Source organism: Choloepus didactylus, chromosome 14, assembly GCF_015220235.1.
Source record: "Choloepus didactylus isolate mChoDid1 chromosome 14, mChoDid1.pri, whole genome shotgun sequence".
NCBI lineage: Eukaryota > Metazoa > Chordata > Mammalia > Pilosa > Megalonychidae > Choloepus > Choloepus didactylus.
The window spans coordinates 85,309,458-85,326,141 of NC_051320.1; the positions used below are offsets into that span (position 1 = coordinate 85,309,458).

At 36.3% G+C, this 16,684-nt stretch overlaps 1 protein-coding gene across 1 annotated transcript in view; it reads right to left on the minus strand.

Moving 5' to 3' along the window:
- CYRIB (CYFIP related Rac1 interactor B) overlaps window positions 1–16,684 on the minus strand; it is a 135,715-nt gene that overhangs the window by 17,187 nt on the left and 101,844 nt on the right. Inside the window, 2 exon segments of the mRNA XM_037802864.1 lie at window positions 4,897–5,002; window positions 9,226–9,347. Of these exon segments, the coding sequence (XP_037658792.1) occupies window positions 4,897–5,002; window positions 9,226–9,347 (228 nt within the window).

The following is a 16,684-nucleotide window of genomic DNA, read 5'->3' on the forward strand; positions in this document are numbered from 1 at the left end:
GTGAAGCTGTGAGACACACAAGATGAATGGATCCTGTAGACAGTATTTAGAATGAAGTATGCCAGAAACAAAGGCAAATAGTGTAATGCCTCACCAATATGGACTAAGGACAATGTGTAAACTCAGAATTGAATCTCAGAGCACAGCCTAACAGGGAAACAATCACGTAACGGTCCCTAGATTGTAAGCTCTTACAGCAGTCAAATCTATTCCTGAATTATAATGGCTATCTCCAAACTCTGAGATGCTGATCCCTTTGTGTACAACCTGATCGGTCTCTGGAATGTAGGGTATCTGTGTGACACCTGAAACTCAGAACTAGAGCTTGGCAGATATGAATGTCAGTATTAGCGCATACAGCAACTGTCCCCCCCCCCCAAAAAAAAAAACAAAAGCTGAAAAAGAGCCCAGAGGTCAATGAGAGATATGAATGAAGCAGATCTGGTTAAGACTAGGGCAAATTGGGCCAAAGGGTAAAGGTCGAAACTGTGTTTTAGAACTTCAACTTCCATGTGTGACCAAGGGGAGGAGATGTTTATTTGGTGCAGGATCTGTATTTTCTAAACAATATAACTTTCACAGTCAGTTTGTTCAAATACCACAATTACATGGAACTTTGAATAGGAAGTGAAATATGGTACATTTGTATAGGTTAGAGTGGAATAGTGACACATCCCAAAGTAATCTGGGCAAGAATAAAAATATATATGCAGGGCCACCCTGAGGATCCAGGGGAAAATGCAGAAGTGCTGGGCTTCCTTACCTGGACTGTTGCTGATATTCTCACAAACATGAGGACAGACTGCTTTGTACACCGAGCCCTCTATCTTGGGGCTTGCCCTTATGAAGCTCATTACTGCAAAGGAGAGACTAAACCTCTTTATAACTGTGCCTAAGGCTCTCCTCCTGAGTGCCTCTTTGTTGCTCAGATGTGACCCCCTCTCTCTCTAACTGAGCCACCTTGGCAGGTGATCTCACTGCCCTCCCCCCTACATGGGACCTGACTCCCAGGGGTGTAAATCTCCCTGGCAACACAGGAGATGACTCCCAGGGATGAATCTGGACCGAGCATCACGGGATTGAGAACATCTTCTTGACCAAAAGGGGGATGCAAAACGAAACAAAATACAGTTTCAGTGGCTGAGAGACTCCAAATGGAGTTGAGAGGTCACTCTGGTGGACACTCTTAGGCACTATATAGTAAACCTTTTTTAGGTTTTAATGTATTGGAATAGCTAGAAGTAAACACCCGAAACTACCAAACTCCATCCCAGTAGCCTTGATTCTTGAACACGATTGTATAATAATGTAGCTTACAACGGGTGACAGTGTGATTGTGAAAACCTTGCGGATCGCACTGCCTCTATCCAGTGTATGAATGGAGTAGAAAAATGGGGCAAAAACTACATGAAAAATAGGGTGGCATGGGGGGGGGATCATTTTGGTGTTCTTTTTTACTTTTATTTCTTATCCTTAATCTTATTCTTTGTCGTGTAATGAAAATGTTCAAAAATAGATTTGGGTGATGAATGCATAACTATATGATGGTAATATGAACAGCTGAGTGTACACCATGGATGACTGTATGGTATGTGAATATATCTCAATAAAACTGAATTCAAAACAAAACAAAACAAAACAAAACTCAGCCCATACCCTATGAGAAGCCCAAGCCACACCTAGAGGTCATGTGTAGACACTCTGGCCAACAGCCCCAGCTGAACTGCCAGCTGGATAGAACCTCTGGATGACTACTGCACCACCAAGTCACATAAAGCAGAATTACGTGGCTAAGCCAAGTCAATCAAGAAAATAGTGAGATAGTAAATTAGCTGTTGTTTTAAGCTACTAAATTTTGGGGTGGTATGATATACATCAAGAAGTTTTAGCAGAAGTGAAATAGGACTGAAAAGAAATCATGTAGTCCTAGCATGCTGTGTGAGCTGATCCTAAGGGATACTAAATCCTGACTTGCTCTTGTGTGGCTAGAGCCTAGTGCCTTGCCCTCTCTCTCTGCCCCACTGGGGACCAAATGCTTTGTGCGGAGGTGAAGTGTGGAGGTGGGAGAGAGGATGGGGATAATCACAAATAGTTTTCAGCATATAGACATGGGAGACCTAGTAAATGTTATCCCTGGAACCAGTAATGACTCTGGTAAGAAAACATAAATTCCATTTTGGGATTTAGTACTGGTAAATTTACAAGCAAGAGACTTGATCACAATTATTGTAGACACTTTGGGTTCTTTTGAATAGATTTTATGAACTTAGCCCAGTGAAAAGGAACCAACAAGTTGGATGGTCTTACTCATTATGACCCCTGGAAATGGTCTCTATAATAAGCCCTAGGGGCTGGAGGAAGACTGAGGAGGGACAAAACAGTTTGTCTGCTGTGTGTCCACAAACGACTTTTCCCCAGGCCAGCAAGATTAAACTCTTCTCATCAAACCTTCATATCTTCCAAACTAGTGAGGTAATGCCTACACAGTCCCTCGATGAATGTGCAAAACTGGCAGGAGATCAGGGTCCCTCTTATGGAAAACTACCCATGGTTTATCTGTAACACTCAGCCCAAGCAACCCTCTCCTTGGGATTACAAGATTCTGAAGGACCACGTACCCTTGTACCTTGATAGTTGTATGGTGCTCCATGTGCTGTGTGTGCTGTTTATCTTGTCTCTGGCTCAACAGTAGAAGAGGAGGACAAGCAACGAGAGAGATTCAATAGATATAAAGTAGAGGGCTCAATAGATTGGATGGAAGTACAGTTTGGATACTAAAGCTAAATGTGATCAAGACCACACAACTAGTTAAGTGGTATCAGGCCTAAAACACAGGCCTGTATGTCTTCAGAGCCTAAATGCCTTATTACTGCTTCTCCTAAATACCCAACACATATTTGATACATCAGATATGTGTATTCATTAATCCTTCACTCTTTCGTTCATTTGAGAAACATGAAGTGAGTCCCTATCTATGCAAGCAGCCCTCACCTGTCAGCAAGGAAACCGAAAACATTATTAACCAAGGTATTAGACAAGAGATCAGGGGTAATCCACCAGATTTTAATTGTAAAATCTGCTCATAATCTCACAGAAGTCCTAGAACAATTATGAAGGGTCAAGGTCCCAATGAAAGCAAGGAAATCAACAGCTTTTGCTATTACTTCTTTTGGTATATCTCTCTACTAAAATCGAGCGTAGCACCCTTAATGGGTCACACACCACTGGTGTGATAATCTCAATGGTTAAACTATAAGAAAACATTTAAGCCCAACTGGTTTGGCCTATTTTACAATTATTCTTTTTTTCCATGCCAAATGCTAAGGGATCAGGATGAGCTTGAGTGGTACCTGGGCACCTCAAATGCAGCTAGGAACTAGCAGCACAAACAAGAAAAATTCTCTACTCAAGATAAACAAGATTAAAAGACCTAGGCAGATTGAGGTTATAAAGGTTTACAAAGCTGGACTATACATATATTTGTTTGAAAGGCAAATGGGTAAACGAAGTGATTTTCATGCTTGGAAAAAAAAAATTCCCATTTTTATTTCTATTAAGCAAAGGATAATTTATGCAAACACTTCTATCCTAACTATTAGTTGTCTTAACATTACACATAACAATCTGTACTGCAGTTTAAAGGAAAAATAGCAATTTGCTTACTATTCTGAAACAGGCATTTTTAAAAATGGAACCTCAAACTGTAAATTTCAACCTTAAAGCAGACATTGCAAACACAAATGGCTAAGAAGCTAATATAAAGGAATAAGAAGAGCAAGATACAAGGAAGTAGGAAGCAGGGGGATCTATAGCAAACTACAGAGCACATGTTCTAAATGAGACAGAGATGGAGCTGCCACAGGCTCCAACCAATTGACATACACCTCAACTGTTGCCTAAGCTATTGATTTTTCTAAAGCGACTAGTATATACATATATAACTACCAATGCTTAAACCTGGCAACTAATAAGAAAATTTTTTTAAATTATGTGGGCCAAATGAATCTCATCTCAGGTCTCAATTTAGCTCACAGGCAGGCCAGCCCCCAGTTGGACTTCTATCTTACGGTATCTTTTTCTTAAGTTTTTATGTATTTATTTAGAATACGTAACATATTTATATGATTCAAAAACCAAAACTATATAAAAAGCGTATGTTAAGAACTTAACTAAATTTAAATGTTTCAAATTTCTGGCACACATCTATACGGCTCTTCTCTGTACCTTCAAATTCACAAAGACCTTCAAATTTGCATCTTTCAAATTACACAAGCAGCTGGTGTCTAAATCCTACCTGCTCTGCTTCCTCCACTTCCAAGAAAGGAATTCCAATTTTCCTTCCTCATGGTATCCAAGACCACAATTCTGACCTCTGAATAATTTTTCCCATGCATGGGAAAAATTTTTTCCAAATAGTTTTTGTTTTAATAACTCCATAGATTACTTGGGTATATGGTTAGCTTCCTATTTCTTCTCTTCTATAGTTTTAGATACATAAACAGATCATACTCAGCAATGATTTTAAGAACACAAAAATCTAAATAACCCAAAGTCCTGAGGATTAGCTCCTCTACATGGGAAAGGCTCTGCTGTAGAGCTTGAAAGACATTCTACTGAGTAGGTCTCATACCATGACCTTTCAGCATGCAAAAAAAAAAAAAAAAACAAAGAGATTTTTCTTGTGGAAAGTCTAATTTGCAAAGGAAAATGGTCTGCATAACTCTATGGCTTAGCTTGACAGGAATGATAAGAATGTCATGCTGTATTTATAGTCTAACAAGCTTACTTTACCTATGTAACATGGATATTCAGCAAAATTTAGCAATGTGAATACTCTTAACATCTGGCATTGCCTTTTTCACTACTGAAGTCATAGTCACAAAACTTTCAACTTACCTAACCTCTGAGAAAATTCATAAAATTTCTTTAATTTGCCTACTAGTGGAACAACTGCACCCCATGCCTTCTCTTGCAACTTCTCATCTGCTGGATGCTGGATTGCCTTTAAAATCCCAAGAATAAAAATAGTTAGATTTTGTAAAATCACTACAGTATCACTTTTTACATTAAAATATAGGTTTCAGCAAAATAGGAATCTCTACTATAAATCTCTAAAATATAGTCATGGACCAAAATGCTGGAAAAGCAGGTATTCTCAACTCCATGGATACATTAAACATATTATAATACATCATTTGCTATCCTTGCAATGGATATGAGTATAATGGGAAAGAAAATAAGGACATAATATATATGTTAAATATATTATGCCTTAGTACCTTTTAGATTCACAAAAAGAAAACATATTATATTGCTACTTCCCATATATCAGAAAAGCTGTCTTAGTATTTCTTTCTCACAGAATTATTTTGGTAAAATAAAAGGAAACCAAAAAAAGTATGGCAATAAGTGAAGTAAGAAGCCAACTCTGGGAACAGACCGAGAAACTTCCAACAATTCAAATTTCAGAGTCCAAACTAGCTCTAAAAAACCAAGCAAACTGCAAAGGAGAGGCTAAGCCTCCCTATAATTGTACCTAGGAGCCTCCCCCCAAATGCCTCTCTGTTGCTCATATGTGGCCCTCTCTCTCTAGCTAAGCCAACTTGAAAGGTGAAATCACTGCCCTCCCCGCTACGTGGGATCAGACACCCAGGGGAGTGAATCTCCCTGGCAGTGTGGAATATGACTCCCGGGGAGGAATCTAGACCCGGCATCGTGGGATGGAGAACATCTTCTTGACGAAAAGGGGACGTGAAAGGAAATGAAATACGCTTCAGTGGCAGAGAGATTCCAGAAGGAGCCGAGAGGTCACTCTGGTGGGCACTCTTATGCACAATATAGACAACCCTTTTTAGGTTCTAATGAATTGGGGTAGCTGGTGATAGATACCTGAAGCTATCAAACTACAACCCAGAACCCATAAATCTTGAAGATAATCGTATAAAAATGTGGCTTATGAGGGGGGACAGTGGGATTGGGGGGGGCCATTGGGATCACACTCCCCTTTGTCTAGTTTGTGGATAGATAAGTGGAAAGGCGGGGGAAGGAAACAAACAAACAAACAGACAAGGGTGCCCAGTGTTCTTTTTTACTTTAGTTGCTCTTTTTCACTTTAATTATTATTCTGGTTATTTTTGTGTGTGGTAATGTGCGGGATACTGATTACGTGCTTCAACTTGGCGGGCCTGGGCCAGGGGACCGGATCCGCCCCTGGGGAGGGTGGTGGGCACGGGCGACAGCGCCCTCCACAGCCCCCCAGGCCTGGGAAAGTGAGGCCGGAGGCAGGCCCCATTTCCTCACCCAAAATACCACCGTTAGGGGAGGCTTGCCGGAGGGAACCGCCTTTTCCCCACTCCCTTATCTTGCCCGCACACCCCCCGTTGCCAGAGCAACTCCCGCCACCACCAGTGCGCATACACTGTTGCCAGACACCGTTGCCAGAGCAACTCCCGCCCCTTTTCAAACTACCTCCGCGCCCTCTTAGAACCAATCCTAACCTCCGCACCCTCTCAGAACCAATCCTAGCCTTTATCCCCTCAGCATTGGCTTGTAACAACCCCCGCCCTCTATGCCAGCCTATATAACCTGTGCTCACCCCTAATAAACGCTCTTGGCTTTACCCCCCTGAATAAACCCCCACTCCTTTTGTTCTACCCCTACTGGAGGAAGAGTGTCTTGTCTTTCCCTTCTCGCCGCCCTCCACACCTTGCACGCCACCGCCGGGGACCTGGCCAAGTCCCCCGCCTCGCCTTCGCCTCCGGGAAAGAGCCCCCGCCGCCAGTACCCTCCAAGCAACGCCGAGAGCCGAGGGTTCAGCAACCGGCCGCCATCCCCCCAGACGATTTAACTGCGACCGCAGTAATGAGGGTGTTGGGGATTGATTTTGGTGATGAATGTACAACTATGTAATGGTACTGTGAACAATCGAATGTATGATTTGTTTTGTATGACTGTGTGGTATATGACTATATCTCAATAAAATGATTAAAAAAAAAAGCAAAAACAAAACCAAAAACAAAACCAAGCAAATACTTCAGCATTTAAGTCAACCTGAAAAACGAGATTTAGAAATTGGCTAACCACTGCACAGATACTTATTCTCTATAACTAAAATCCCATTCTGGAGTCCAAGTTTTCTCAGGCATTCCTGAATAGCAAGATGAAAAACTAGTTTCAAATCTGAAACGGGAGAAAATAAAACATCATCCAGAGATCCTTAACTAAAAACATGAATATGCCTTTAGGCAATATTTTCTGATTATAGAGGGTTGGTTATTCTCAAAGAAATAGGTTTTCTTGCTTTTATCTCCTTTCTGCCTATAGATGCTTTTCTTTATCCTTTTTAAATTAATGGTTTTTCAACAAATTGGTTTGCTTTCTAACGTGTTCAAACAAACTAAATACCTCATCTGAAAGCTGAAACTCATAACCAAGATAGAGCTTGCTTATAAATTGTCAGGTTCTGCGCAGATTTTCCCAAGGCACTAGTACTCTCCATCCACACACAAAAAACAAGAAAACAAAATAACACTGAACCCTGATATATTTAAAGCATGTTCTGAATAAATTAGTTACAAACTAAATGGTCCCTATACTATTCAAAGCAATGCGATTTTTAAAAGTTAAAAAAAAACTTTTTTGATATTTCAATACATGCTTAGAGAATATGAATTTCACAGAAGTGGTTACATGCTTTCATTTACTGAAATCTTAAGGTTTTACTTAAGTAACGATATTACCAAGATTAGTCTAAAGCTCTTGTAGTTATCCCTTCAACAGACACTGACTGTTTACTAAGCACTGTGATAGGTACTGATAAAACAAAAATAAGTAACCAGATTTAACCCTCCTCAAGCTGAAGGTACAGTAGTGGAGAGAAAAAAAAAAAAAAAGATGGCTTTTAAGAAATGTGCAAAGCGCTAGGGCAAAAGAGTAAGGGGAAGTAGATTATTGGGATTTGAAGAAAAAAACAGAAATTCAGCAGGAAGGAAAAAAGGCAAGGCATTCTAAACAAAAACAAAGGCAAGGAAGTGGGCATGTGCAAGACACCCAGGGAACAAGCAGTTAGTGCAGGAGAGGTCAGAAATGATTCACAATAACTAGAATTTCCCTCAGTTAATGATATCACCATCTGGCTAATCTAAACTAAAGACTATGGAATCACTGAACTTCCCCTTCTCTCCTTACTTAAACACCCTGTTAATCATCGATCACAGTTTGGGCTGTGGCTCTTTGGTCTAAAACATCTCTTCAATTGTTGTCTTCTGGTGCCTCCACTTTATTCCGCTTTCACCAAACCTCCAAATGTCAACTGAGAAATCAAACTGGACACAGACCAGCCTTTGATAACCTCTGCACTATAAGTTACAGAAAAGAAGAAAGGAGGAGTAAGGTGGAAAAAAAATGAAGACAGAACGTGAGTCCTATGCCTTCTACGAAATCTGGTAATGAGAATAAGAAATAAGGTCCAGGGAGGCTTGGGAGAATCTTTGGGTAGTACAGGACACCTGAGTATACATATGCTGAGGGGACAAAGTCAATGAAAGAAAAGAGGTTCTCGGATAAGATATAATTAAGAGAAGGAATAATTGAAAGAATAAAGGTCTGGAGCAGGAAAGAGAACAAAAGGTAGAGAAGTTAGTTACTCTTGGAAAGAAACAGCGTCTCCAGAAAATTAAAAAAAAAAAAAAAAAGGAGATGGGGATGGGGATGGGGATGGATGGAAAGCAGGATAAGTTCAGAAGACTGGGAGAACAAAGTTGAGGGAGACCACACCAAACATTTTCTCTGTGGTGTAAAGTCACTGGAAAGAGTTGAGGATGGGGTCCAGATGGCAAGGATGATTTTAACTTTCTCCAAGGAAATTTAGGGGGAGTGCAAAAAAGAAAGGCAGAACAAAGCCACAGAGTTATGTTCCCTCAAAAGAATAAATAATTATAAATAATCCCCTGATTCACAAATATTTTAAATTCTAGGTGTGAGAGGAACCAAAAATAGATAAATAAATGGAATTGTCTTTGATATAAATAATTTACATTGTTAGGGAACACTGTTTTCTTTTTACCTTTACATCACTGCAACCATTTCTGAAATGTAAGCGATCTTCCTTTAAATATAATACTTAATACACAATTGAGAATTTTACAGTACAAAAAACAAGACAGAGTAAGGAAGGAAGGACACAGTAAATTGTAGTCTTCTGAAAAATATATAAACACGCTTTACCTCTCGTATTTCATGGCCAGCTCCTCTATATGACTGCAGATCCTCCAAGATGCCTTCTGCATCTTTTAATACTACGTTCACCTGATTATAAATTTCCTTCTCAGATTCGGTAGGCTGGGCATCTACACAGCAGGAAAGCAGAAGAAAATTTAAAGTGATATGAATTTTTTTAGGTATATGTAAAACAAACCCAAATTTCCATAGATGAATTACATTTTAGTCAATGTGTTAACTTTGCCCTTCTTAGAAGAGAGCAATAACTTTTCCACAGTTCTACATTTGAATAACTAGCCTCAAAGTTTGCAAACATCACAGAGAAGCAAGGGGACAACACATGACTATTTAGTCTAAGTTACAAACCATAACTAGGTATACTAAGCCACCTTGAGAATTATAATTAAAAAGTTAAACAGTGATAGTTTTAATAATCACTTTTTCAACTTTATCACTGCCAGTAAGTGAAACTCTATCAGTAATAATCTATTTTAATGTGACAGAAGTGAAAAGCCTATTCATATCTTGCTCAACTATAGTTTAAGACTGAAATTATTTTTCTATAAAAGCAATTTTACTTTCAACCAATTGAGTTTTGATATAAAAAATAAAAACTGTTTTAAAACAATAGTTTTTAGATGCTCCCATTTTCTGGGGATCACTTTAAATCTGGCTCAATTTATATGATAATGTAAGTTAAGGAAGGGAGGAAATATGCAAAGACCAAACCCAGGGCAATATCAGTGAATTTCTCACTGCTGAACACAAAGTCCAGATTCCTGTGCAGGAGTTCTAATTATGAAACTGCTCCAGAATTACTGAGCTGCTGAAAATATTATACTTTAAGCCACAATAAGTATCAATGAAATTTTTAAACACTAAAGCAAAATCTGAGTTTCTATTCAGTTGGGATTGAGGGAGAAAAAACAGATGGGAGAATTATTGTATAAATAGTAAAATCAGGAACACAAACATGTAGGCATTTTCACCACCTGTGGTGTCAGCCACAAAACATGATGTCAATGAATGGCTGAGTATGGACTTAACTCGGCTAGATTTGAGGCAATAGAAATCCTGTAAACATTTTAAATAACTTGGTCATTTGTTTCTCTAAAGACAAATCTTGCTTATTTAATACAGTTGGTTCTGTTTTAGAGAAAAATGGGAATCCACTAAGAAACTGAGTTGTTTCCAAGTGGACCACATTCAACACTACAAATAAGGGAGAAACCACTTAATATGATAAACATTATGATCACCATAATGTTTTAGAAAAATCTTATGCTGGCAAAATTCTCCCATTCTAAAATTTCCTCTATGGGGTTGGGGGTGGGGGAATCCAAATTTATAATATGAATTAAGAAAGTTTCTGGTAAACCTCTCTACCAATCATATAAAACTAGTACCTAGACTTTTCTGCACCCCCTTCACTTCACAAATACACAATGATCTATTTATTCCTTTACCTTGAAAATTTAAAAAGAAACTTAGTTTATACATGAAACGAGGAATAAAGATAACTAAAAACTAAAATTTCATTTTGTGCTTGGGATAAATCATAATTCAATTTCATCTATCAAACCTGCTAACTAGTCAAAAACATACCACATATTTTAAAAAAGTCTTGCAGTACCAAATTTTAAATTCAACATACTTAAACAGAACTACGGCAACAATAATAAAGTAACATTCTATGTAAAGCAAATTTAAGAATTTGTGTTCACATATTTGTTCACTTATTTTTCAAATTTCTTTTCAGAAATCACTTATTTTTTTGGAATGAAAACACTATGACAAAATAATTATGCAACAGGAGCCAAATTAAAAATTGAAAAGACTGTGTCCATAGCTATAAATGAATTGCTAGGAACAAATACTGATACTATAACTAAATAACTAATTTTTTAGAAAATTAAGATTTGTAATTTAGCAGCAATATTTTTCACATTTAGCCAGACCATATTCTCCAAAGCAACAGATACACACTAAAAAAAAAGTACACCTCATAATTTTTATACTTACACCAGATGCGGTAAAATAAATATTTTTTACATGCAAAAACGGCAGTTTTATGCTTTTCATATGGAGTTGTGGAACTACAGACATAAATAACATCAATAATAGAAAATTATAGTTTGAATTCATGAAGTGGGAATTCATGACAAAGGACAATATTTCAACTATCCTTAAATATTAAAAGGTATTTGTGAAGTTTGAAAAGACTAAACTATGCATTTTTTGGTGTGGTGACTAGCTGTTAACATAAAAATGTGACACAGACTTACATACAAACGAAACATTATCAAGTAGCCTTAAATAGACCTTGTAAGTGGTTAATAGTTATTAAATTAAAAGTTCATAAGTACCAAGAAATTTAAAAATAAAGGAGAAGATTCACATTTCCCCTTAGGGTGGGAAAAACACCCAGCACCACACTGATTATAAACATTTTTAGACTGTCACAGGAAAGTCACATTTATAATTTTGAAAGCTGCTGAAGACTGCTGTAGAAATGAAGACAAACAGAAAATAGCAGACAAGTAAGCACTACTTTGATATGATAGCAAGTCATGCAAAAGGGTGAAATACTAGGCAGGGAAAAAGACTATAAAATAAAGCATTTTTAAAATGGTTATTATATAATGCAACCAAGACTTGTCACTTTGATTTTTCATGGCAATGAATGGCTTTACTATCTGAAGAAAACATACTACTTAGCCAGCTTACAAAAGGACATTCATATGATAGCAAATAATGTATCTACTACTGAGAATAGACATAGTTATAGTTATGATTCATCACGCTTAGTTTTAAAGACTCTTCAAAGGAAATTAAAGCATGTTTCAATGACTATTATCGTCTGAAGTTAAAATTAAATATTTTAATAATTTCACACCAGTTTCCTTCAGGGTAGAGGGAAGAGGAAAAGTCACTAAAAATAATTGTGAAAACTGAAGAAGTTGTTACTAAACAAGGCAAAGTTTGAAAGGAACAATTAAAAGCAAGTCAACATAAAAATTATAATTGTGGTAAGGAAACTCTCTGCTTCAACTGTGCTTTCATTTATTCAATAAATATTTACTATCTCCATAAGCTTCAACAAATGTACAGTATGTACCTCCACAGAGTATGTAAACTCAGTACCTAGATTTTCTATAATAAATACCTGTTGAATGAATACATAAAAGAATGAATAAAAAGTTACAAAGACATAAATAGCTCCAGTATTAAAGGAGGCTTTTACACATTTTCATCTCTGAGCAAAAGTAATCCTACAATAATTTAGGAAAGTAAGTATAAGAAAGAAGTCACTAGGATAAAAATATTTCAAAGTACAAGGTAAAGCAACTGAAGATATGCAAGAGAAGTAAAAGGGAAAACTAAATTTTGACTAAAAGAGTGGGTGTCAATATATTTTAAAGATAGGGGAAACAAGTAACACAAAAGACACAAAAACTAGAGGAAAAGTATGACTAAATGGGAAGACATTAAAGCAAAGAATCAGAGAAAATAGATTCTATTTCCCACTTACAAATCACCACCCTATTTACTCTCCTATTTTGGTCTATCTGGAGATAAAAAAATTAGTCAAGTTTAATGAACAAATATTGGGCTTCTACCATTACAAAGCACAATGCTAAGACTGGGAAGGGACACAAAAATAAATAAAAGTTCCTCTTCTCCCAAGAACCACAATTTAATGAACAAGTAGACATAAGTAAATTCAGGTTAAAGACTTATCGTTAGAATGGCTATATATTTATAATATCATAAAATATTAGGAAATGACAAGATTTAGAAGAGGCTATAAAGGCCCACATTCAGTCCTTTCTAAATGCTGTCAATAGTACAATTGCTGCCAAATTTCACAGGGCAATTCTGGGTTTATATCTTAATTGAACCATTATTCTTGAAAGAAAATCTTATCATATAAGTATAATTTGTTTTAAAGAGAAAAAAAAAATCCCTCTATTTAGTACCTTAAGAGACCTTTTACATGCTGTTCCTTCTGTCTACAATGACCTTCATTAAATTAGCCTGAAGTCTTCTAATTCACTCTCCAAAACCCAACTCAAATATCACAAAGTCTTCCATGACTTCCATTCTACTCCTCACTGCTATATAAAATTAATCCCTTCCTTACCTATACCTTGAATGTAAATTATGTAAATGAAATGCTTAGTTTGCATTTTTATCTCTCCTACTTCAGAGCTCTCTGAAGACAGGGGTTGTATCTTGGTTACCTCAACACCTCCTTCCTGGCACCCAGGAGACACGCCATAAAAGCATGCTGAACTCAACTGAAAATCGGTACTGGAGGGGTGGGGGTATGAATTAAGGGAGTAATTATTTACTTTAAAGACATTGTTTTCATTTTGTAAACTACAGGATTCCATTAAAAGAGGTTAAAAATATACTGGAATAGTTAATTTATATACAATCTGACACAAAAAGCCAGATACATCTGCCTGGAATTATTTCTATAGCTGCCCAGCCATGAAGACATACTGGGCTAGATTTAATCAATTAGAATAATGGAAACAGTAAAACTCAAATTACTGTGCTACTTTGCAACTAGAAATAAACATGTAATACTACTAACTACCCTGTTTTGTAAATACAATGTAAATATAATGTGGCTTTATTCCACATAATCATCAAGAAAGTGGAAAATCAATTGTGCTGGCAATTTTGAGTCTGGTATTAAACAATACTAGGAAGGACCTCTCTGATGGCCAGGGTCACTATAATAGCTTAACGATAAGGTAAACTTTTTCAAGGTCACATTTCCAACAAGAAGAAGAATATGCAAATGGATGAGAGATAAAATTGAATAAGAGAATTACAATGTTAGAATAAAAAGAAAACATACTTACAAGTCTAAATAAGAAATAATAATGGACAAACCCTGGCCTGGTACATAGTGTCTTCACTAATATTCTTTTACAGTATACCAGTAAGTGTCAAAAAAAAAAAATCGACATTGGCTGCTACAGACAACAAGTATCATATTCTAATGTATATCCGCCTTTAAGAAGTTAATACTTTACATGTAGTTCTACATTATTGGTAATTATTGTTGTTAGCAATTTTAACTTTTTCCTATCATTAAACGAGCTATTTAAAATTCAAGAATAAGCAACTAAATCCCCAGACTGGTACACCAAGATTAAATAATCTTTTAAATATACTACATAAAATTCCTGCTTCTCACTTGACCACAACATAATGCTAGGTTTATAAAAAAGATCAAGTGCCAAGTCTTGAACAAGATCTTGACTGTTTCAAAGCCAAGATTCTGCAAATGTAAGGAATTTGAGACAAAGGAAAAAAGGGAACAGAACAGCAGGAAAGATATACAAGACCAAGGTTGAAACAGATACAAATAAACTAGAATACAGCTCCAATGTAAGCTGCCTCGCCTAAAAGAATCATCTTTAAGTCAGCAATATACTCAACATCCCCAAGCTGATTAAAATTCATGCTAGACATGCACTTAAAATAGCACTGTTAAATTGTTGAGAAGGGTCAAGAAAAATAATATTCACCTAATATATTTTTTGCCCGTAAAACCCAACAATTTAATATGGTTCTGATACAAACATTACTACTCTTTGCTAGCCTGTACATAGCATCCAAACTGTAACAGAAGTTCTATAGAAATGTACTAAAAATAGAAAAATATCAGAGGCCACAGATTATTCTGTTAAATGGAGATAAGCTACAAATTTGTGTGCTCAAATGAACTGTCCTAGCTTAAAGAAAAAACTTATAAATGATGTATAAAATAGAATGAATGATATTGTTTAACATCATAAAAACTAATTGAAGTTGAAAGAAAATGCAATGACTCTCTGTGGGGTTATTTTAAAGGATTTGTTTCTTTTGCTTTTAAAACCAGAATAGGTTTAAATTTTAAGTATTTAGAAATTTGGACAAATGTTTTATCTCAGATAAAAATGTAAGGGATCACATAAAAACCTAAAGGCTATCTTATCTCTTCACCCTTTCCTAACAATTTGCTTAAGATCAGTTAAAATAGCAACATTCACACTAAAACATCAATTTAATATCATTTTTCTCAATTTGACATACAGACAAGCTAAAGCAATACTGACAGCCAAAAACAAAAAGCAAAAGCTATTCAACATGCACCAGGGTCAATGACACTTACCTGCCACTCTTAGACCATATTACAATAGGTCATGCAACATAAAACAAACAGAAGGCAAATTACTTAAAGGTCTGTGAACCCATTATTTTTCTTTTATTCAGTTAGAAAAAATGAATTCCTGAAATAAATACATACAATTTTCAACTTTTCAAATTAATTATCTGCAAAGATTAAATAATTTAGGTTCACACTTACCTTTTAATATTATGCCCAAAATACTGAGCTCTGAATGGCCTTCATGAACAGATTTGTATTTAAAACACTTCAACATGTACACAGTCACTGAAACCTAGTTAATTTTTCTCAATTGTAATAAATCCCCCCCCCCCACAATATAGGCTCTGTTAATAAATCTGGAGATAGTATTTGCCCTTTCCACCAAAATTTTTCATATAAATGTTTTCATTAGAGAACAGATCTCGAATTGTTAAAAAAATGTCCAAGAGATATAAAATCTCTTACAAAAAGTCAAAAAGACATTTTTATCAGCACAATTTAATCTGTAAAATATGACTTCCAGTTCTAGAAGGCACCAGAAATTTTACTCAAACAATTCATAGCTCAGTCATGCAAAGCAGTTAAAAAAGATGGCAACGTGGAAACATTCATTTAGTGCAAGACAAACGCAGTCTACTGCAGGCAAAGAAAAATAGATATAAAATCATCTTCTCACTTTCAAAATCAAGGAAAAAATTTGGCCCCTGCTCAAGGTCTGTGCATGTCAAAACTTTAAGAAGATTCCCCATGTTAAGGTACCTGTCAAGACAAGAATGAGAAAAGAGAAAATATCCCTTTATAAAAAGAACATCTGACATTTATATTTAAAAAATAGTAACGGGGAAAATGCTCATTAGGTCATGAATTTGTCCTTTTGGTTACCCAGACTGTGCTCTGGCAGACAGCAAACCTGGTTCTCAACAAGTTGATTTGTAGGACCTAGAGGTGAAATGTGGTTTTCCTGTACACAACGGCACAACTGTTGCTCTAATTCTTGTCAACATTCTCCCAAGACAGTTTCATTAATGGCCTTATAATGAAAAATTCTTTAAGTATTCCAATAGTGCTAGTATTCTGAAAAATAAATCTCCGATCAAGAATTATTTACATGCCATCTTGTTTAATATTGCACTGAAACAACAATTTATTTCAAAGCCAAATATTAAGAGTTTTGGCTAAAACTCACCTTTGCATTTCATATTAAAATAGCAGAATGTAAAACTTAACTTCCTATATACCATTAAATACAGCATACATTCCTAACCAAATTTGGATGATTAGTAATTTGGAGGT